The sequence below is a fragment of the Balearica regulorum genome, chromosome 1 (assembly GCF_011004875.1).
Source record: "Balearica regulorum gibbericeps isolate bBalReg1 chromosome 1, bBalReg1.pri, whole genome shotgun sequence".
Lineage (NCBI taxonomy): Eukaryota > Metazoa > Chordata > Aves > Gruiformes > Gruidae > Balearica > Balearica regulorum.
The window spans coordinates 87,029,579-87,052,335 of record NC_046184.1 but is presented as its reverse complement, the minus strand read 5'-3'; the positions used below and the strand labels follow the sequence as shown (position 1 = coordinate 87,052,335).

Genomic DNA, 22,757 nt, shown 5'->3' with positions numbered 1-22,757 from the left:
TATGAAGCTGTAGAAAAACATTCTACAAAGTTGATAAATCTCTATTTTAATTCTTGGCTGCTGATCCTCCGCTGAAGATACATTACACTTTTTTTATTTTAAACTAAAGAGAGCTAAACCCTACCCCCACACACCTTCCAGCATCCATTAAATCTTCTCAGCCCACCCAGAGATCTCCCTTGACAACCCACTCATCATCTACTGAAACATCCTCATAAACCACAAAGACGACATTCGCACTTCAGCTAATCCATCTCCTCAAAGGCAAGCAGAGAGTAGAGTGAAGCCCTTTGAGTCAGGACTTTGCTGGCTTAAAGAAGGAAAAAAATGGAATTTCTATGCCAAGGCAGCCTGCCAGGATGTGATGCTGGTAAGCAAAATGGATTAAAATAGTAGCGATGCTCAGCACTTCAATTTTGCTGTTATTTTACCCAGGTGTATTGTAACTCTGAAGTCTATTTTACCACCACCATTTCTCTATAGGAATTAAGCCTATTAGAAATAACACCCACCCCCCACCCCCCCAAGCACATTTCTGGCTTCAGTGGAGCCAGAACAACCTGCTCCCACATAGAGTTCAGGAACACACCTGAATCCAAGATCTTCAGAATCCCAGCACATCCCTGAGCTGTTTCTGCAATGGTTATTAAACACCATAATGATACTTTCCCAACAGGTCACACCAACACTATGCAACCTGCAGCCTTCATGCAGCCCACACAGTAACTTTATCCACTTCACAGCTTCCTTCTAGGGGGTTCATGTTGCTGAACATAAGCCACAAGTGTCACAGCTTGGATTAGTTGTCTCAATGGCAGCGGTAATTCTCCCCCAGCCAACATTTTCCGAAGGTCCATCAAGGCCCTTCTGCCTCACGTGTCGGCGTTCATGCCTAGTGAAGGCACTAGCTCTGAGAAAGAAATGGGCTTAGTCATTCGTGTCCAGTGCATTCAGCCTGTGACTAGACAGTAACTCCAGTGCTTCTTGAGAAGTGTTCTTGATGTGGTGCGGAGGAGCCTTCTGTGCATCAAAACTATAGTTAAACCATGGTCCTTTGAGATGCCTTGTCCACGTGGATTCCATGTATGCCCCAGGAATGTATGACTGGATTCTTTTGAAAGAAATTGAAACAGCCATTGAAGCCCAGCATTCACTCTGCACACCTTGCTTACTGTTGCAAGAAAAGTGTTGCAAGAAAAAAGTGTAACCTATATTTAAGAGCAAGAATCTCAGGAGCAACTTTCTAACCAGAACAGATGGAAGGCAGGACACATAGCAGATGTGGAGAATAAGTCCTGAAGAGCCACAGCAACTATAAGGTACATAGCCATGCTTTCTTCCTCCTGAATATCCACACAACTTCAATTCTGGAGGTTTGCAAACACTTACGTCAGTAACAAAGTTGATGAGGGCTGCCTAAAAAGAATGGATGCCACTCACAGTCTACAAGCCTAAACAGAAAATTGCTCTTTTTGTCATTCTTGCTGTACAAACATCTGCCAGACAGGCCGTGAAGGAATAAGTGTGGGCAGAGCAAGCCCCAACCCGCTCAGAAAGATCTGTCTTGGCTTGAGTACTCAAGAGGGACTTAGTGAAACCTTTGTTATCCATTCAGCAAACACCATGAAGAGTCTTGAAATACACTTGAACAACTGTTTTCAGTCACAATAAAAAGTCAGTCTCACAATATTCAACGTACAAGATTTTACTTTACTCAGAGAGGGATCTGGTTTAGGGAAGGAAACATGAAGATAAACAGAGTGAACGAAGCCAGAGACCACCTCCACCAGAAACTCTGGATAATGCCAGAGAGTAGCCTTGTTTTGAGAAGTTTAACCTGTATTTAGCTTAACAATATGTTTCTATAAATCCTGGGGCACCAGGAAAGAAGTTTCCACCAAAGATAATAGAGAACATACATTCAATGTTTCTAACAGAAGTTTCATTCATTTTATCAGCATGTGACCATCATTTCATATTGATGGATGACAATAAAGTCACACCAACAATGAAGATGCACCTTGGAAATCAGACTGGTCGGAGAGTTGTAGATACAATAGCACGTGGGACAAGTGACACTGTCCATGCAGGATCTTGCCTGTGCTTTGTCTGATCTGAAGTCCTCACCTGAACTGTGAGCATCTTGTTTCAGAATGGTTTAGGACAGCAAGAGAGATCTGGTACCATCTTGCTCTGCCATAAGCTGTTGCTTCCCACCTGTAAGGGTTAATCCATTAACCCTTCAAATTAGACTCATACTGTCTTTACATTGATTGTATTGAGGAAGCAGATGGCTTACTTTACTTCATCATCACAGACAGCCGTATGACTTCTCACGTCAGACATACGAACAAGGCTATGACCATGCTATCATACCCAAGCTTTTACAAGCATGCTGTTACTACCAAACATTTAATAACTTTTAAGGATTTTGGTGCTGGAACTCTTGTCCTGACATTTCATCTTGCAGATACACCAAATATAACACATCTGGAACTGATCGAGCCTTCTGGTGTGGCACAGATTTGCTGTTCCTGTCTCACAGCCATGTTGGAGTGCTGAGAGCACGACAGCACAACAGACATTAAGCTCAGGGCTTAGTTTCATGTCCACAGGCAGCACGAGACCACTCATGCAGCGGGTAATCTCATCTTCAGCCACGGTGTTCTGTGACAGCAATTTACCACAGTAGCAAAATATCTTCCCAGATGTTAAAACTGTCTATTGTAACTTGGCACACATGCTCATCCCTCAGTGCAGGAGGCTGGCATTTGGTTTTATATAAAATAATTGTAAAACCAAATCTGATGCCTAAAAGCAAAATGATTAATCAATTAAAATGATCTACCATCTGCATAATAATGTGGGACTGTTGCAGGTAGAATGATTTTTCATTGGCACAAAATAAATACTGTTCTGTCAAACCTTCCGCAATATGACCAACCATTAGCACAACCAACAAAACCGACATAAATGACAGTGGGAATCAGCACAGAATCTTCTGTGACAATAAACAGAATTTTCCATTACCTCAGCTGTCATCTGGTTACCAAAGGACTATGCGACAGAAAGCTTGGTTGGAAATTCAAAGTTTAACAAAAGTCTTCTCTCACAACCTAGTGAGTTAAAAAAACCCAAACCAAACCACAAAAGCTTTAATTAGATTGATAAATGTCACAGAAGATCGTAGTTTTGCTGCAGCGTTTTCCCTGAAACTGGCTCACACAACTAGTAAAGTCAGGGAATTCTGAAATGATGACAGGAGATACCTGTGTCCTTCCAAGCCTTCAGACTACAGAATGCTGTGACATTCTTGCAGCTATTATTGTGACGTTTACCCAGAAAGAAGGAACGGATCAAATTATTTAAAGGAAATTATATAGCCCAATATACCAGAGAGCTTTTGTTTTCCTGGCAAGAAGAGATAACATCTTTCCTGAACAGAAACCTTTTCCACTAGACTCTCCATGCTAGCATGCTAGATTATTTCTCTAAGCTATCAGTCATAAATAAACAGGTAGGTGGCATCCAGGAACTCAAATACAGAGATATCGGTGCAGGTAAATGATCCATCTGTTGTTCTAAACATAAATCTAACCAAGCTGGACCACTGAAAGAGCATGCTCACTAGATTCAAGACTCAAACCCACCTGGGTCCGTATTGTTGCTATTATCAGAACCACACACAGACCCTCTCTGAGTTTTGTTACGATCCTGAAGCCATATGGATAAGTAGAACGTGCATCAGAGCAGTAATGATCACTACAAATAAGTCATTCAGAATGGACCTCTGGCTCTTACTGATCCTACAGCAACTATTGAAATTGGTATCGTAGCTTATCAAAACCAAGCTCTTTTGGGAAATCCCCATTTTGGGAAAACATCCAAAGGCTAAGGATCAGATTTGGCTTTGGCTAATGGTTTCCAAACAGATTTCTGGTCACACAATAATCTAGCAAACTGCAGAGACCAGAAGAGGTAAAGTTTCATGTTACAGTACAGTCCTCAAAAAATCAGAGTTCCTACATAAGCTGACATAAAGGCTTTCATCAGCAGTATTTACTGCCGTACTGTCATCAGGATCATGATGGCCCTAACCAAGGATAAGAAAACACTTGCTCTGATAACCTATACTCCCAAAACATTCAGACACAGGTCAGTCCCCAAGGATCCCATTTCACTGTCCTTCCTTAAACTTACAGCTCACTCATATGAACTCCCTAACCTTGAATGGAGGCAATTATGATCCTGCTAAGGAGTTTTGCTTGAATTGTTTGTAAATAAACACACACTGAATCAGAACTATGCACAAGGCCTTCTGGAGAATCTGAGAACCCAGATCGTGGTGTTTGAAAACTAACTATACTTCAACTACATCTTTAAGATTTACAAACAAATTCCAGTATAATGTACAACATACATACTCTCCGGTTATTTGAGGCACGGACATATGCAGATGCTGGAGCAGTGCCAGAGTTAATTTATGAGGCCAATCATCATCTGAAGTCTCTGCTGAAGAAAACATTGTTCCTGAATCTAAAATTCCCAAATTCGGTGCTCTAAATTGGGAGCAGAAAACACTACCAGCATCTTCTGGTAAGTGATACAATGACTTCCTAGGAACCATTGGTCACAAAGACAAACGTCTCAAGTGTATACACGTTTTAGAGCTTAGTAAATTATTCACTGTGGAGTTGATGTTCATCTCTAAAGGTAAGTGAATCTCTTCAGTTACCTGGAGATGCTAGGTCTGATACTGCAGATCCCAACCACTACATATGTACTTCCAATGCACTAAACATACAGGAATGGGAAAGGAGGAGATTTCAAGACCAAGACAGAAATTACCGCACACACTTGAGGAAAAGGATCACTGAAGAAAAGGAAGCTGAAACAGAGAGTAACACAGCAAAGGATAAAGATACCTCTCTGCCTTTCAACTCTTCCTTCTTCAACTAGGAAAGATGCGATTGTATCTCTTTTCCACCCAGTCCTGGAAGAACACCTTACAATGACTTCCACGGCACCGTAGGGCATGTCTACGCTAACACAGTGGTTGGGATCAGGAATGCACTTCTGCAGAAATTCCCTGATGTCCCCACTAACTGCCCTTCAGCAAGCATCACAGAGGAGTCTCAGGGAATATGAACTGGATGCAACCAAACATGAAAATGCATTTCAGGAATGCACCTACTGCACTCCAGATGTAAACAAAGAGTAAAACCCCAAGGCACCAGACTAGAGTTGGCATGAAACAAATCCTTCTGAAATGCTTAGCATCAATCCTTCTCCAACGACTGTTCTCTAAAAAGCTGCTCTATTTCATCTGCGCTACGTTGCTAAACACTGCCACAGAACACCATCTAGAATGGGCGCTTACAAAAATGTTCTGAAGAAGAAACAGGGAGGTAGAAGAAGAGACAAGAGATCAGAGTAGCTTGGTATCAAATAACTTTTACTGACAGTAGCGAGGACATGTTGCTTCAAGCTCAGTTTCTTCCTGCCAAACTCTTCCCATATGCCAAGTAAATGGCTCAAGGACTGCAAAGAGGCAGCCAGGCTAGGTCCAGCTAGACTCTTAACCTAAATGCCAAAATGGTTAACTTCCCAGAAAATCCACGCTCTAAGAAAACTGAAATAGGCAGCAGATACCTGCAAACATCTACATTACGGTTGTCTCCTTTCAGGGGACTCTCATGATCAAGGTTGTTAGCGGAATTGGGATTATTTCACTGGGCAGACACAGCTTTTATTATGAGAATTCTTCCACAGGAACTACTAAAATAAAAAGGCTAAATCAACAACCGGTAGGTGAATACACTCATTTTACACAAATTTAACTTTCCTGAAGAAGAAAACACAGGCGTATTTCCTTACTTGAAAGAAACAGGTCAGGCAAATAAGATGTGTTTGACAGGGGAAAGGGAAGGGGAAAACCCCAATCCATTCTTGAATTAAAAAGAGAGAAAATAGTAAATTTGATTGAAACACTGCTAACTATGTAATATATTAAACCTCTACCCCAAAGAAAGGGCTCTTTTGAAGCTTTACTTCCTGTTTCACCTACATGATTTTCTGAAAAAAAAAAAAAAAAAGATTAAAAAATCTAACAGTTTTGGAAAGACTGCTCTGAACAACTTGGGTAACAACCCAGAATTCCTTGTTCATGTCATCTCCTCACCTCCCCCTTTTTTTTTTTTTCCCTTTTAATAAATTACATTGAAGACATATGAATACAGGATTACAGAATGGTAGGGGTTGGAAGGGCCCTCTGGAGGTCATCTCGTCCAATGCCCCTGCTAGAGCAGGATCACCTACAGCAGGTTGCACAGGATGGCATCCAGGCAGGTTTTGAATATCTCCAGAGAAGGAGACTCCACAACCTCTCTGGGCAGCCTGTCCCAGTGCTCGGTCACCCTCTAAGTGAAGAAGTTTTTTCTCATATTGAGATGGAACTTGCTGTGTTCCAGTTTGTGCCCATTGCGCCTTGTCCTGTCACTAGGCACCAGAGAAGAGAATCTGGCCTCATCCTCTTGACACCCCCCCTTTAGATATTTATAAGTGTTTATGAGATCTCCTCTCTGCCTTTTCCTCTCCAGACTAAACAGACCCAGCTCTCTCAGCCTTTCCTCATCAGAGAGATGCTCCAGTCCCCTAATCATCCTCATAGCTCTCTGCTGGACTCTCTCCAGTAGTTCCATGTCTTTCTTGAACCGGGGAGCCCAGAACTGGACCCAGTACTCCAGATGTGGCCTCACCAGGGCAGAGTAGAGGGGGAGGATAACCTCCCTTAACCTCCTGGCCATGCTCTTCTTAATGCACCCCAGGATCCCATTGGCCTTCTTGGCCATGAGGGCACACTGCTGGCTCATGGAGAGCTTGTTGTCCACCAAGACTCCCAGGTCCTTCTCTGCAGTGCTGCTTCCCAGCAGGTCAACCCCTAACCTGTACTGGTGCTTGGGGTTATTCCTCCCTAGGCGGAGGACCCTACACTTGCCCTTGTTGAATTTCATTAGGATCCTCTGCACCCAACTCTCTAGCCTGGCCAGATCCCGCTGAATGGCAGTGCAGCCTTCTGGGTGTGTCAGTCACTCCTCCCAGTTTCGTATCATCAGCAAACTTGCTGAGGGTACACTCTGTCCCCTTGTTCAGGTCATGAATGAACATGTTGAACAAGACTGGACCCAGTACTGACCCTTGGGGCACACCACTAGCTGCAGGCCTCCAACTAGACTCTGCGCCACTTATCACAACTCTCTGGGCCTTGCCATTCAGCCAGTTCTCAATCCACCTCACTGTGGGTTGAGAACTGCCTAACAAAGATAGAAGCATATATTCAAAAAATGAATCATAATTAGAATCATAGAATACTCCTATTTCCTTTTCACTGGAAAGAAAGTGTGTTGAATGCCAACCCTACATGTTAGGTGACTTGAGTATCAGAAGTGTAAAGACAACTTGAAACAATGATTCATCTTTTGAATATATGCGCCTATCTTTGTCAGTGACAAAGAGGAACAGGAAGAAACTAGATACACTAGTGTTAAAAGATTTTCAGTATCTCCACGAGCACTGTGTTACCTTCTCTTAAGGAACCTATTGTGGGACCTTTGCAGAAATCAATCCATGTTAAAAAGTGTCACAGCAAACATTGTATGCCAAGTCAGTAAGCAGTGGTAACTCTGTGCCTTAATTTTTTGTCTTAGTTCCCATGCAGACTAATGCGGCTGTTAAACCCTGACAAAAGTTTTGTAAAACTACTGTTGTATAACTACTAGTTATAACTGTGCCCTTTCCTAATACTCTGCAGCTAACTTGAAACCAGGGTCTATTTTTGAAAACACTTTTTCTTTCCAGAGGACATTTCCTTGGACTTGTCTACACCGAGTTTGGTTTCCCATCATTCTGTCACCATCCACTCTGCTCCTCTAAGTCTTGACTAACTTTAGAAACTCTGTCATCACCAAGTTCTTGCATGGCAGTTCTCTTCTTCAGATGCCTAACAAATAAATACAGGTCTCAATACAGATTTACAGATGGTCAGTCCACAATTTCTTGTTTTGCAAAATTAAATAATTCTTTCTGAACCACCTCACTATGATAATTAACTAAATTCAAAACTAAATACTTTTTTAAAAAAAAAAAGAAAAAGCAAGCAACTGCATTACATAGAAACCCTCCCAGTTTCACTAAGTCATGTAAGACTGCAATCCTTCGTGACAAATGCTGTAGGCATATAATGGTTATGAGCTGCCAGAGTACAGGATGAACTCAATTTACATTACAGTATAGCAATTTCAAACACAGCACCAGTAAGTGCAATAATACACTTAAATATGTTGGCACAGGACCAGTAGTGTTTTCATTACTTTTTAACATGTGCTACTACCCTCTCTTCAGAAGAGGGTGTCTCCTTTTGACAATTCCCCTTTGCCACACATTCCCCAACACATGCCATGGTTCATGGGTCCCAGTCTGCGTATCTTGTGAAGCCCAGGATCAGCAGAGGCTAACACCATTCTCCCATCACTGAGCCTTCTTGATGCTCATAAAGCCTCTTAAGAGATTGCATAAAGAACTATTTAATCTCAGTCTGGCTCTGACCTCAGCATAATTTTCTAAACAAGTAATTTTTTAAATGTTACAGGAAGGTGCCTGATTTCTCAACCTAAGATTTCCTTCACACAAGATTACATCTTCTCCCATACACCTTTTTTAAAAGAATCCTAGACTTGATGCTGAACTGAAAAATCCTGGACCTCCCTGCAAAACCAAACAGCAGGTGGAATAGGAGCAGCTGAAGAACATGTTTGTCACTGAAGTACTTCAGACCTGACCAGCAGGATGGCACAGGTGGCAGAAATGAAATTCAAGTGCACTCTCTGGATTCTTTGGAGTGACTATCAAAGAGGCCATCTAGCACAGTAGTCACAGTGAGTTTTAGAGTATGGATACATGCATCCATAAGACACACTGACTCACTTCACACAAACTAGATGCAGAGACAAAATTACACTGAGTTTGAGGACATGATAGGGAGAGGCAGTAAATTCTCTCTTCATCACTCTGAGCATTTTGATTTGTAAGCCTGTGCTTTTATTCTGGTTATCCAAGAACACATTCAACCACCATATCAAAGCTGAATAACCACCAATGGGATGAGTTGTCCATCTGTAACAAGATCACATGCACAGCTAAGGATGTTATTGAGAAGATTACAAATATTTCTGCTAGATTCTGATCACCTTGCCTATACCTCAGCTTCTTGCAGTGGTCAACGGAAAAACCCAAAACCCCATTTGGGCAACCTCATATTTTGCCTTTGCAGGACTTCTTTGTGAATCGTGATTGCTTCCATCCTCCCTCTTTGACTATCCAAGACAAGCTCAGTGCTGGTCCCACTGGAAATATCTGGCTTCATGCACATTTTTTAATGCAAACACCTGCAATGTTCTACTGGGATTTTCCAGGAAAAAAAAAAAATTGTTTCAGGTAAAAAAGGTTTTGTTTCAAATCAAAATTATTAAGAAGATACAAATAAACAAAATGTCCATCCAGGAAACAAAAATCCTTGCAACTACTCATCAGTTTCTACTGAAATCCCACTAGTCGTCTTATTTCTTGATAGACAGGGGTAGCCAGTTCTTTGGCTTTCTCTGCTCCATCCTCTAAAACCTTTATCAGATGGGATTTGTCTTCCTGGAGTTTCTTGATTTCATTCCTGATAGGTGCAAATTTTTGAATAACTGACTCTGCTACTACCATTTTGTAGTGAGCAGTGTCGAGACCAGCAGATTGGTGCAGCACTTCTTTTATGCTAAGCCCCGTTACTGCAGCATGAATGGACACCAGATTGGAGACACCGGGGCGACCAGCTGGGTCGTACGTCACCTCAGATGTAAAGTCAGTCACAGCTTTGCGGAATTTCAGCACTATTTCATCTGGGCTGTCCGCTATGTTAACAGTAGCTAACTTCTGTGGGTCTGACTTGGACATCTTCACTGTTGGATCTCTGAGGGATTTTATTTTCTTTGTTGCACCTTAAAAAAAAAAAAAAAAGGGAGGAATCATCATTAACACACATAGACAATGTTTTCTTATGACAATTGCTAAGAACACTTTGTAGCAGCATGACAAAGTTCTCTGTGCTCACAACTCATTTTTAAGCATGGATAAAACAATCACATACGCTTCTTATGCTTTCCCTGCCTCCTTGCTAAGCAGGAACTTCTGCTGGGACACTTCCTAACATTTTCTGTGACTACATGCTGATTTTCCCCCAAAACTCTCTCCTCCCTTGCATTCCTAGCACTGGGGACAAGTTACCCAGAAAGCACAGACTGCACATTACTGAAAAGATCTGTAACAGGGGAGAAACAGGTTAAATCCACTGGTAAAAAAGAATTCCTGAACAGTTAATCTCCTTACTTTAGGAAACTTTCACCCAAAATCTCTTGGTAATTCTCCTAAATACAGTTATTTAAAGATCCCTAACTGAACACTAACCAACTCCATTAGAGCGAAAGCACTGTTCAGATAAGAAAGGTATGGGTATTGTACAAACTACTAAGATACACGCATGTACATGAAATAGAATAGTAGCGTTAGAGGAATATCGCAAAGTATTTCTTTAACAGCGTCAACCCAAACTGTTTCAGTCTTTCACCAAGAAACATCATTCATGGAGTACACAAAGTACCACTGATCGAGAAAGTACTCACGCTAATTGCTTTTAGACACCTAATACAGCAAACTAGATTACCCACATACTCCTCATAGATGGCCTATGTACTCAGTGAAAGGATAAGTGTTCCTCCTGGGTACCGTTCAGATTGCCCCAGAAAGTGCTCTGTTCTGAATCACCTTTTGAAACAGTCTGTCTTTTTTCTGTAAATTTGAAGGAGTCCAGGTAATCTAACCACTTACAGCTAGTGAGCCTGTATAGGTCCCTAACTTCTCCATTCATCTACGATATTTCATTGTTTTGCATATACTTGTGCCCTTATGAAGGTATGCTTTTCATGCGGAAAGTGAAAAGTGTTGGAGTTTTTTTGTTTGTTTCTTTCAAATTGAGTTTTTTTTATTTCCTGGGAAACAGTCTCACCTCAATCATAGGCTACACTCAGTTCTTCATTACAGTGCTTAGTATTTAATTGTTAGAAACTGCAAAGCTTGCCATACCTAGTATTCCCTAAGCTCCACTCTGATTCTAACACCATTTTTGTCAGTGAGGCTTGAAAATTGAGAAAGGTTTATTACTGCCTGTCTTTTCTAAGGTGAGAGCTCCTTGCCCTTTTGGGGGCGAAGGTCTCTGCTGTGCATTCCTCTACATTACTTACAACAAAGATGCAATGCTTCTTCCTTGCCCAATTCTTCACGTTTCTTAACAAACATGCCATTTGCGCCATCTGACTCCTCCTCACCCCCCGGCCTATGACCTTATAGCTCAAAAATGGCTGAGAAGATTTTCCTTATAAGTCTCCCTGAGTCTAAGATCAAAACCGCTAAGTCTAAGCTCTGTAAGAGACCCTTACTGAAATATGCAAGTGTATAACACACTTAAAAGATTTTTGAGCATTGTAGAAATAAACCTACAAGCATGCTTGATGTAAACATCTACCACTCAGACATTGAAGAATTCTGCTTGCTAGAGGTCTCTTGTCTTGTTCCTGACATGTCTCCTGAACTAGCAATACAGAGCAGAGACCCTACTCTTAAAGGGTCCAATACCTGAAAAGCAAGGGTGACTGGCAGAAGCAGAGTGCATCTGGCCCCTGGACTAGAATACCAGACGTCACATACATTCCTCTACCGGGGATTTGTAAAGCCTTATGTCTTGGGAGTTCGGTTTCACAGCCTCTAGTCTTTTGTTGTCAGTTTTTAATTTTCCGCTCCCTTTTCTTGGTCCCTGAAACTATTTCCATGATATTTAGATCTATCTTCTACCTTGAAGTGCAGTTAAGGGTAAGAAAAAAAAAAAATAACCAAGACTAGCTTACTTAAAATGGCTTTGGGCACAGGAAAGAATTCTCCGTATTTCTTGTTGAAGTGTTGTGCTATATCTTGGGCTAGTTCCAGGTGCAGGACTTGATCTTCTCCAACAGGAACATGTGTCGACCTTTTAATAAAAGACAGATACAGGAAACTCAGAAAAGCTCTCAGTTCTGCTGAAATGTTACCCAAGACTGTCACAGCTTCTGCCATGGGTGAGGGCCAGATTGAGCCAAACACTCAGTCCCAGCTAGATATAGGTGCTGTGGGAACAAGATCCCAAACTGACTGTATCCCAGGATGAGTCTGTTTTTTGTCCTGAACTGAAGCACATCTCCAAGGGCAAAAATAGCCCTTCGTGAAAACATATATGGTAAAGATACCAATAACAGCAAATCATTAAACTCGGCTCAAAGAAAGGTTTTTGTAGTATCTCCTGCTGTCTCTTTAGAGATCAAAGAGCATGTGTTACAGTGTGTGAACAAAGTAAGAAAGATCTGCAAGGCATAAAGCACAAGCACCTTGCTTTGTCAAGTCTCAGGAAAACATAACTGTTGTTGAGAAGCTAGTACTGTGGATTTATCAAGGGAAGGAAAGAAGAGAGTGTTTCTTCCTCATAGGTCACCGTTATATAAATATCATGTGGGCCAGTGCCTCTACTGCCACAAATGTTATCATTCATAGATTAGAACTATTAGGATCAAAGGATCATTTGATCTTCTGTATTAAACTCAATAGCTTGAACACAGTTCTGGAGGAAAACTCACTCTGCAGAGGACATGAGGAGGTGAAGAATCCATTACTTCCCCTGGTGACTCTTTCCCACAGTTAATCATACTCACTAAAAATGTATGATTCTTTTAGATAAGGCAGATTTGAAGTCTTGCCAGCTTTTGATTACTCTGCCCTCCCCCAGCAGATTTTTTTTTTCTAAGGCTCGTGGGGTATTCAGCTCTGAATCCTGGATATGTGCCAGCATAAGAAAGTTCACTATGCATCTTTTAAGTTCCCAGAAAATTTCAGTTCCACACGGTACTCCTTCCTTCCGATTCGGAATTACTGGACTGACATCCAGCAATCAATTTGTCCACCTTTACTCCCCACCAAATAGTCAGCAAGGTAACCTAAAACCAGTTACAGTAGCCAACAGGAAATCAGTGACCTACAACTAACAGAAAGAAAATTAGTTACCATAACCAATATACTTTAAGCAGGTCAAAAGAAATGTTTCCATACGCCAAAATGGTTCCATATTCACAAAGTTTGTCACTAAACAAAAAACATATTGTCTTTATAAATGTCTCTGCATGATTATTTGCCCTTTTCCTTGCTGCTGTTTTAATATTTCTGTCCTGGTACTATTTTTATTCCTTGCTGTCATATATTTACCTTCTGTCCATTTTCCTGTCTCTTTGATCCTTGGTTCATCTGAATTAGTACTGTTTTTCCCCCTCCTCCAGCTCTTAATTCTTCTTCATGACTGCTGTTCCCTTCCTGTGTTTCCATTTCTCCCTGATTCTTGTTCCCTATATTATGTTTTTACATGAAAACATTTCTTATTAAAGATATTATGTCAAATTTCTTCAAAGAGATATTGTTTCTCTTTCACTTCCTTGTTTTGTGCTCTGTCTGGACAGCCTGCTGTTAATACATATGGTAGCAAACAAACTACAGGCTTCACTAAGGAATGATACATCACACGATCTTAGAGATGGAAGAGACACACATGGTTGAGCTCAATCAAAACAAGGTGATTTCTGATAAAGTTGTCTAAATTTCACCCTTAAATACTGCTTGACAATCAAATGGGACTCACTGCTTAGAAGATTATTTTAATGTTCAAATTAATGCTGACTTTTGCTTGTTTCCCGTTATTTTTAGTTAAAATTCAAGCGAATTAGAAATATCATCTACTAGTCTTCTAACATTACTGTTTTCTCCTACTAATGATCACTTCGAATTAAATTTCTCTAGATACATTCTTCTGGGTTAACAACTGGCTAGTCTTGGTTATTCTGTCCTCCTAAAGTCCCTGTCTTCATAGTTCTGTATTACTTCTCTGTCCCAACGAATCTTCACAACTTCACTTCAGAACAATTCCACAAAGTTCATATGCTCAGAACATAAAAATAATTAATACATATTGCAGTGTCTCTAACATTTACTTATTGAGACGGTTTAAAACATTATGAAATGCAACCGGTCACGAGAATGCACTACAAGCTCTATCAGCTAGGCTACAAACTTAGCCATACTGAGTCACTAGTCCCTCACTAGCATGTATTTCCATTGCAGCACACAGTACACCACAGAGAAAAATGAACTAGCCCAGGTACCACAAGGTGCAGTAAGTTACTCACAACTTCATCGGTATCAACAGGCCTACACAGAATCCCACAATAATATGGGTATACTATACACAGTCAGCTTAAGTATCTCTACAGTACACTGCATAAAATAAAGAATAACTACTTAAAAAAATGTGTGCGCGTGCAAATACGTAATATGTATAATTAATCATCAATGTATTATAATTCCTAAGAATTGTTCTGAAGCGATCAGCTTTTTCTCTTTACAGCCCTGTCAGTTGCTTTCAAACCAGGCTAGTTTTCAACCAGCCGCTTGAGAAGTAAAAAGCTGTCATTCATTCCCAACCTTCTGATCCAATCACACCCAGCTCCCCCACTTAATAAGTTAGCATGTTGACCTGACGAACATTCATTCTAATGCAGCTGAACCGACATTGCCCATGGGCTCAGGTTCTGCCTCTTACTTGTACAGCAAAATATCTGCTGCTTGAAGCACTGGATATGTCAGCAAACCAACAGTTCCTTCGTTATTCTGGCTGGCACGCTTCATCTGTTTGCAAAAGAAAAACAGAGAGGAACCACACTTTTGGCTAATGACGTCAAAGTCTCCGATTTTAATTAATTAGAATTCCGACCAATTTAAGTAACTTATTGCATAACTCAAAAGAAAAGTGTGCCATGTAAAATCCATTCCTTGTGAATATAACACATCCCATTTTATGTCCTATATTTATCAATTTCCCTTCACTGGTCTGATGTTGTAGTGAGGATAAAATAGGCTTGCGTTTTATTTCTGTTTGCAATCTTACTAACAAAAATTATTACGAATACACTATGTAATGGGTTATTACACCTATTATTGATAACCCCTACATTATAAATAGCATTTTTAGCAGTAAATTTTTGAAATGCTTTATAACAGAGATAAGAAAAGGCATTAATACCTGTGTTTCACAGACAAGAGATCAAGATATGGTGACCAAACACAGTTACCAGGAGAGTCAGTGACAGCCAGGAAGAGAACCCTGAACTATAGTGGCAGAGTCTAGCGTTCCCTCCATTAGCTCACATTGCTCCCCACAATCCACCCACTGTCCTGAAGTCCTTTACCACTCTAGCATATGGATCATTTAAACCAACAGAGTCAGGCTACAGATACTTACTCTGTTCTAGTAATGGCATATCTAGTTTTTGTTTTTAACAGTAGCTAAATATGCTAAAACTCTTAAAATCTTAATTATTTCAACAAGACTATTGAAGTATCTTTAGATTTTCCTCACCCTCTCATACAGATCCTGTCTTCTGTCTACACCTCTCAGTGCCTAGGGTTCAGGGGACCTAATTTGCAAAGCCTAGCACCTGTAACACCTATCTGTAGTTTTGGAAAGTCAATCCAGTCAAAGTTGGATTTAAGAGCTTAACTTTAGAACCTCAGGTTTGAAAAGGTTGGCTTTAATCTATGCCATGCATTAACGCTGGTTGCTGTATTTAAGTTTTACTGTTTTTATTTAATTAAGAAGAAAAACAGGAAAAAAGAAAACATCTGGAGGTATTTAAGACTGCTCTGAACTCTGCAAGCCAAACTGCTCTTAAGATTTTTTTTTCCCTTTTTTGATACTTCTCTCTCCTGCCTTCTGGTTTTTCTGCTTACTAAATGCCAAAATAAAATACAAGGAAATTAAATGCAAGAACTCAGTTGATGCAGTCATGTTGATGTAATACCAAGATTAAGATGATGAACATTTGAAACTTGTAAAGACAAACATTTAAGGTGCATTAACTTTATCACTCAATACATTTTTAATATTAGTAGTTTTTATACTCCTCTTCCAACACATGCTTCTTTTGCACCCTCTTCCACAAAATCTGAAGAACAGCCACTCTTCACAGTGAAAAAAGAAAAGCTGTTTATGAAACTCTTGAATCAGCAAGGCTCAGGGTTTCCACTACAATATCTTGTAGGTTTTTTGCATTATTAAATAACCATTAAAATAAACTGATTTTGCTGGAATGCTGGGAGTTAACAACACTAAACAACCCCCCTATTTAGTATTTTCTGCAAGTCTCTGCCAAAAATATTATCCTGTAGCTTCCAGCAGAAAAATCTTCACTAATAGCAACAGACCTGGAAAAAACACATTTTCCTCCTTCCACCATAGGACTAGAGAATTACTTAAACCTAAAGCAAGGATAAGAAGATACAATTGGTACTGGATAGATAATAAGCATTTCAAGGACAGTAGTTCTACTGAATTCCCATACACTTCCTTTCAATTTATGAAACTATCCATACCTTCCACTGGGGCAAGCGTAGTAGACGGGGCACGTTAGTTAAGCATCCAAGAATCCAGGCAAGTTCTGCATGCGCAGGAACCTGGAAGTACAAAGTCAGAATATATTTTAATCTTCTGCATTTATATGTGTATTTTCTCAAAATCAATACAGACAAATAGTATCAGAAATCAGAAAACCATTTATTTTTTTATATTTTTTTTTCAGCAAGGTCAAGTGACAAGTTAATGGTAAGCTTTGGACACTGCACAGATTGAATGCACTATGCTCAAGCAGCACAGAAAGGTTCTGGATGCTGTCAATTCACATTATAAGAAGAAAGAAAAATATTAGCAATAACAAAGTTGAACTCACATGTAAACTAACCAGCTGCTGGCCACTGTGCCACAGCCTTGAGATAATACATTAATAGTTACAAAACCTCTTTGTCTTTCTCAGTTCCAGTGCCAATAAGCCACCCAAGCTTCCTTTTTTTCTGCATCAGGGCCGCGAATGCACTCATTTCCCTTAATTGTCCTGAGCAGCCTCACCTGAGCCCTCCACCCATACCCTCTGCCCAAAGCCCCAGGAGCCACACTTAAGCTCAGGTCAGGCTCCCCCACCCCTTGCCCAAGCTACGTTACACTGCAGCGTGTCTGGCAGTATAACTTCAAGTCCTTCACAGAAGCCTGAGCTAATGCCAGGGAACAAGAAGAGCCAGGCTGCTCCACAAGGCTGTGGCTGGAGACAGCCACAAGCCAGGCAGAGGCAGTCACCTCCCTGACCAGGACAATGTCCTGCAGTATTTAATCAGGGCAGGGGTGGTGATAGTGACAGTCTGGTGATCATCAGACATGGCAAGGTAATTAGCAACATCTGAGGTCAATCCAGGAAGCTCAGTGAGAAAATCAGGGCAGTGGGGAAAGGGTTAAGCACAGATACACTGTGATATAGCTCAGGTGCAGACTGGGGGCCTGAGCTTAAGTGGAGCTCCAGGAGCACTGGGCAGAAGGTGCATGGGTGGAGGGTCCAGGTGAGGCTTGTTCAGGGCCTTGGATGCACCAACAGGTCTTAATGACCCTGACCTGTCTGCAAAAGAGGGATAATGGCTAAGGTTGTGTGTTGAATTTTACAGTACAGTCTGAATTGTGGAATAATTTGTCCTGAAATCCTATCGAAACTAATACTGATCTGCAGGTGAAAGATAAGGATCAGGCCTCCACTCACCCTTTGCTACAAGGGTGGTTTGAAAAAAAATGAGAGAGAAAGAAGACTTAATTTAAACTCATACCACAAACTCTACATTTCACTTTCTGGGGGGACTGCAGTTATAGTGGAATTTAAATAGTTTCAGAAAGACATTAGACCAAGTAATTGCCCCTCTCCTGCTAAGAGGAAGACTCTACAGGCAGAGACAAGAAAGGTCCTGTGCAACAACATCTGTTGGATGAATCCATGTTTAGCTTCTTGACACATATCCTTCAGTTTTTGCATTTCCAGTATTCATTTTAGGATTAGTAAAACCGGCAAGCATTGCTGATGCATATGCTCTTCTTCAGCTTCTTTCTAGTCATTTTGGTCTGCTGCTAGTTAGCTATATATAAAGATAATTATTGAAAGAACAAAGTGATCTCTGTTCTGCTCCTTTGCTTACATGTTCGATTCACTCTTTTCAATATTGGCAGGTTTGGATGTTTAAGAGCATGCTAACCATCTGAAAGATGTTCGAAGCTTCATGCTTGCAACATGATATAACAATCCACATGGAAGGCAATAAAAAGTGTTTGTTAACAAGTAAGAATTACTAGCATTGTTAAAAGCAGTTCCTTTGTTGTCACATTTTGAATGTAGTCATTTCCTAGCTAACAGTCATTAGGCTATTTTGGTTGTCAATGTTGTATAGAGGTATCTGTCCTCAAGACAACAGCTAAGCGATTAGAGATATGAAATATTCCAGGTTGATTTTCTTTTCCTTCTTTCTACCTTTCCCACAGTTGTTTTTAATTTTTTCTTTTAATTACCTCATGCTTATTTGACCTGCAATCTTCTGTGCATAAGACAAAGTACAGCAAGGTGCATCAAATGTACTTTCTACAAGATACAAAGAGTAAACTGAGCTGTACAGAAAATACCAAGCTCAAGATCCCTATTTCATTTAGAAGGAATCATCATCTGGTTCAAGTGGTTTCTCATTCCTTTCTTCTAGTCACGGATAGAGAGGAGATGGTGCTCTGTTGCACTTGTGTTGACAAGGACTCCCTTTAAAAGCTATGCATTGATCCAGCTCTGTCAGACATTGCTTCCACAGCCAAGGCTGCACGTGTGTTTCATTGTATCAGTGGCTTTGACATTACATCAGTTACCAAAACACCAAGTGATCTGAACGGTATTATTGAGTTGAGTCCGTAGTTCTGGGTCTTAGCAAGTTACACTCACTTCTAATCCTCAAACACAAAGTCTTTTCTTAAGTAAGGCTAGAGTGCTGAATACTGTGGAGAAAAAGCCTGATAAAAGAGGGACAAAATACAAAGGGTAGAGATTTCAGCTGGAAAAAATTTCAGTACTGGAGCCTCATGAGTTAACATTCATCACCCAGATTGCAGTAACTGACTGTTAGTCTGTGAATCAAGAGGTACCAGGCTTAAACCACAAATCGTTCGTCAGACTAAATCATGGTTTAAGCTACTGTGTTTTACTTGGCAAGAGTGACAGGTAATTGCTGCATTTGGTGGGTCACTGTGCATCAGCTTAAATGTGGTTACTCATTAAGTACAGCACTTCACCACTTTGACTGGATAACTTTGGGTACAAAGAAACTGGAAGAAGTGAAGATGTATATGATATCAGTAAAATACAGGCCCAGACTACTCTTTCTTTCTGGCACTGAGCAATACCTAATTGTGGATCACAATTAGGAGAAGCCATTCTCTCAAACTCAGTCAGCCTCCTGCCCCGAGTCCATTTAAAATTCCGAGCAAATGTCTTCATTAAACAACCAAAACGTAAGAATGTAAGAAATAATATCCTAATGGATTACAACAGAGGTAGCTGTAGCCTAGCACTCTATTTCCAGGAGCAGCAACAACAGATGGCATTTAGGGTGAGCACATTACCCTATTGCTTTCTACAGTACCTTCCTCTTGTACTTCTCCATCATGCATAATTGTTGTACTAGGGAATATCAGAAGATATTATCCCTGGCCCAGTCCTGTTAAGTGTCCTTGTTCCCCATGAATGTGTCTAATCCCTTTCTGAACCTGCTGATACTGCCCACTTCACAACCTCATGCAGCAACACGCTCCAGAGGTTCAAACTTGATGCATAAAGAAGTACATTCATTTATCCACTAAACTCTTTGTTTACTAGTTTTGAATGCCACCTGTTTCTTGTATTGCACAACTTGGTGAACAATTCCACATTCAGTTTATCCAGTGCTGTTCTGATTTTGTACACTTTGATTGCATCTACACCTCACCCTTTTCCTCTTCGAATTAAAGCACCCCAGACTTTAAATTTTTCTTTTTAAAGGCAGCTACTCTATCCTCTGTAGCATTAATTCCCCTTCTTCATATCATCTCTAATTCACTTCTGGAGATGCAGACGCTAAAGCTCTACCCAATATTCAAGATTCTGGCACACTAAGGTTTTGTACAATGACAAAATATCACCTCTGTCTTGTTCTCAATACCCTTTCTGGTAATATGGCGATGATGACATATTGTTGGCATTTTTGAAAATTACTTGTGCTGAGCCAGTGATTTCAGAGAACTGCCAATGATGACTCCAAGACTTTTTTCCTGCACTGTGACTCATCTCAATACCGTGTAAAGGTTTAGATTACTTCTACCTAGATGCTTTGCTTTGCATTTAAAGCTCTTCTACCACTAATCTGCCCACCTACTCTGTTTTAGAAGCTCTTTTGGAGTTCCTTTCCTTGGCATTTGATTACCCAACAGAAGTCAGCATTGCCCACAAACTTCTGTTCACTACATTCTTCAGGTCATGAATGAAGATGTTGACCGGAATTGTTCCCAGCACGAATCCTTGAGGGACATGACTACTGACCGCGCTGTTCAAAAAAAAAAGTGATCACTATACCCTGTTTGGCTTTCAACTTCAGCCAGCTGCAAGACTATTAATGAACATTTCCTCCAACACATTTTTTTAAAAATAAAAATCGATACAGAACCTTGTCAAAGGCTTTTCAAAAAATTCAAATCCATTATGTTCCTGGGATGCCCTTTATCTACGTGCTTACTGACACCTCATAGAGTCCAGCAGTTCAGTGGAACAGGATTTCCTTTTAAAGAAACCATAGCAACTCTTCAAAGAGACTGTTTACTCATGCACTCATCATCCTACTCTTTGTTGAAGAGTCTTACCATCCCTGGTAAGGTAAGAGTCCAAATCATCAGTTTACAGTTTCCAGGATCCCATTTAGAGCTCTGCCTGTGTACTGCCAACGTGACTTCAATCTACTACTTCTCTGGCACAGTGACCATTTATGGTGGCAGACTGCACACCTTGGCCACCAGTTCTGCTATTTCACATATGAGGGTTTTTTCAGACTCCCAGCCATCTGGTGTCTAAACTATCTTTATCTAATAGTTTCTGTAAATTCACAATAAACTGACTTAGCTATTCTGATCTGCTGCTACAAAATCTATAAAGACGCAACCTTCCCAATACCTTCAGCAGCGAAGTCCAATGCCAAGAACTGAGCCTTGCTCTTCGGGCCTGATCAACCCTGACTGTCTCCTATACTTTGCCCTCACTGATCCCCTAAATGACCTCCTGTTTTTGACACAAAACCACTAGTTATCAGCTTAAGAATCCTCTGCAGGGTGCTCCTCAAATTATTTTTAGTACCCTTAATTTTTTGTTTAAAAGAAAAAAGGGGACTTGCCAATTTTACTTGCTTTCTTGTTTTTCTAATTGGGGCAAGCTTTCCCCTCTGAAAATCTTATCTTTTCCTATGATTGCCTCCTAACTTATGGAACCGTAGAAAGGGATTTGCTGGACCAATGTTTTCTTCATGAGTCATGTCAGACATTTAATTTTTTTTTTTTTAAATACCTTTCTTTTTTTTCATATGATGTCCAGAATAGTTATAGCTTTCTTGCTTTTTATTTATTTCTTTCTGACAATTGGACTTCATTTTCACCTAGCTCCCTTTCTTGAAATAGAACATTCATGCACTTCATTTGGTCTGCTCTCTCCAGCCACAATGCTAAACACCACTGTAATGAGATTGGTACTACTGAGAGCTCTCCACTGAAACATCCTGAACGAGGTCATGTGCACCACCTAAAAGCAAATGTAGAATGGCATAATTTCTAACAGATTGTAAAACTAGGAAGCATCATTTATTGCATCCAAAAAATTTATCTGTATGTCTCAACCTGATAAAGGCTGTATGTGGATAGTTGAAATGTAATACTATTGCTCCCTGTACTGAATTTGCATCTTCTCTCATCTCACTTAACATCTCCTGATCACGATCATCATCTTTATTGGTGGGTCAGTAGTACAATCCCAGTAACACATTTTCTGTTAGATTCTGGTATCTTCACCCACAGGGACTTTATTTCCCCACAGTATTGTGGAGAGAGGCAATCCTTCCAGTGAATTCAAACAATGAAATGAAACAGAGAAAGAGACATCTCATCTTTGCATCAATCTGTCAAATGATTTTCAGTTGCTTCCTGTTGTGTTGGGTAGCATTTATCATGCCATCACAAGGGAGACCTTTGTCAATGAAGCATTACTTTTCACACAATTTTCATTAAAAAGGGTAGGACTGTCAGAGAGGTCTTTTGCATGCTTTTTTTTTTTTTTTTTTTGGAGTTCACCCAAAATCTAACTATGATTCTAGGAAATAAAAGTATACTGAGTTCCAATCAATTAAGGTTATTCTGTGTATACCTGAACCAGTAGAGAACTTAATTTAGTTTGTATTTTAAAATCTGACAACAGAAGTACCGTCTGGAGCCTGATGTACTTCAGGCATGCCCTGCTTTCCCAAAAGAGAACAGGTAATAGTAAGCTTAGCTCTTCTCCAGTGAAGACATCAGCTTCTCAGCAGTGCACTCTTCCCCAAATGTCCCAGTATAAAACAATACAAAACTTAGAAAAACAGAGTTACTTCTCCAATGACCAAAACTTACAAGCAGTGACAGTTCCTGA

The 22,757-nt window shown here is 40.4% G+C and overlaps 1 protein-coding gene across 3 annotated transcripts in view; it reads right to left on the bottom strand.

Moving 5' to 3' along the window:
* Positions 1 to 1,818: 1,818 nt before the first annotated feature.
* The window catches only part of WARS2 (tryptophanyl tRNA synthetase 2, mitochondrial), a 52,422-nt gene continuing 31,483 nt past the window's right edge, over positions 1,819 to 22,757 (bottom strand). For 2 of the 3 annotated variants that reach the window (XM_075764331.1, XM_075764338.1), the window contains exons 3-6: positions 16,594 to 16,674; positions 14,765 to 14,850; positions 12,000 to 12,118; positions 1,819 to 10,040 (exon numbers count right to left, since the gene is read on the bottom strand). In XM_075764331.1, coding sequence (XP_075620446.1) covers positions 9,592 to 10,040; positions 12,000 to 12,118; positions 14,765 to 14,850; positions 16,594 to 16,674 — 735 coding nt within the window. In that variant the 3' untranslated portion in view covers positions 1,819 to 9,591. The remainder of the gene's footprint in view (positions 10,041 to 11,999; positions 12,119 to 14,764; positions 14,851 to 16,593; positions 16,675 to 22,757) is intronic. The other variant, XM_075764348.1, reaches the window with a different exon arrangement.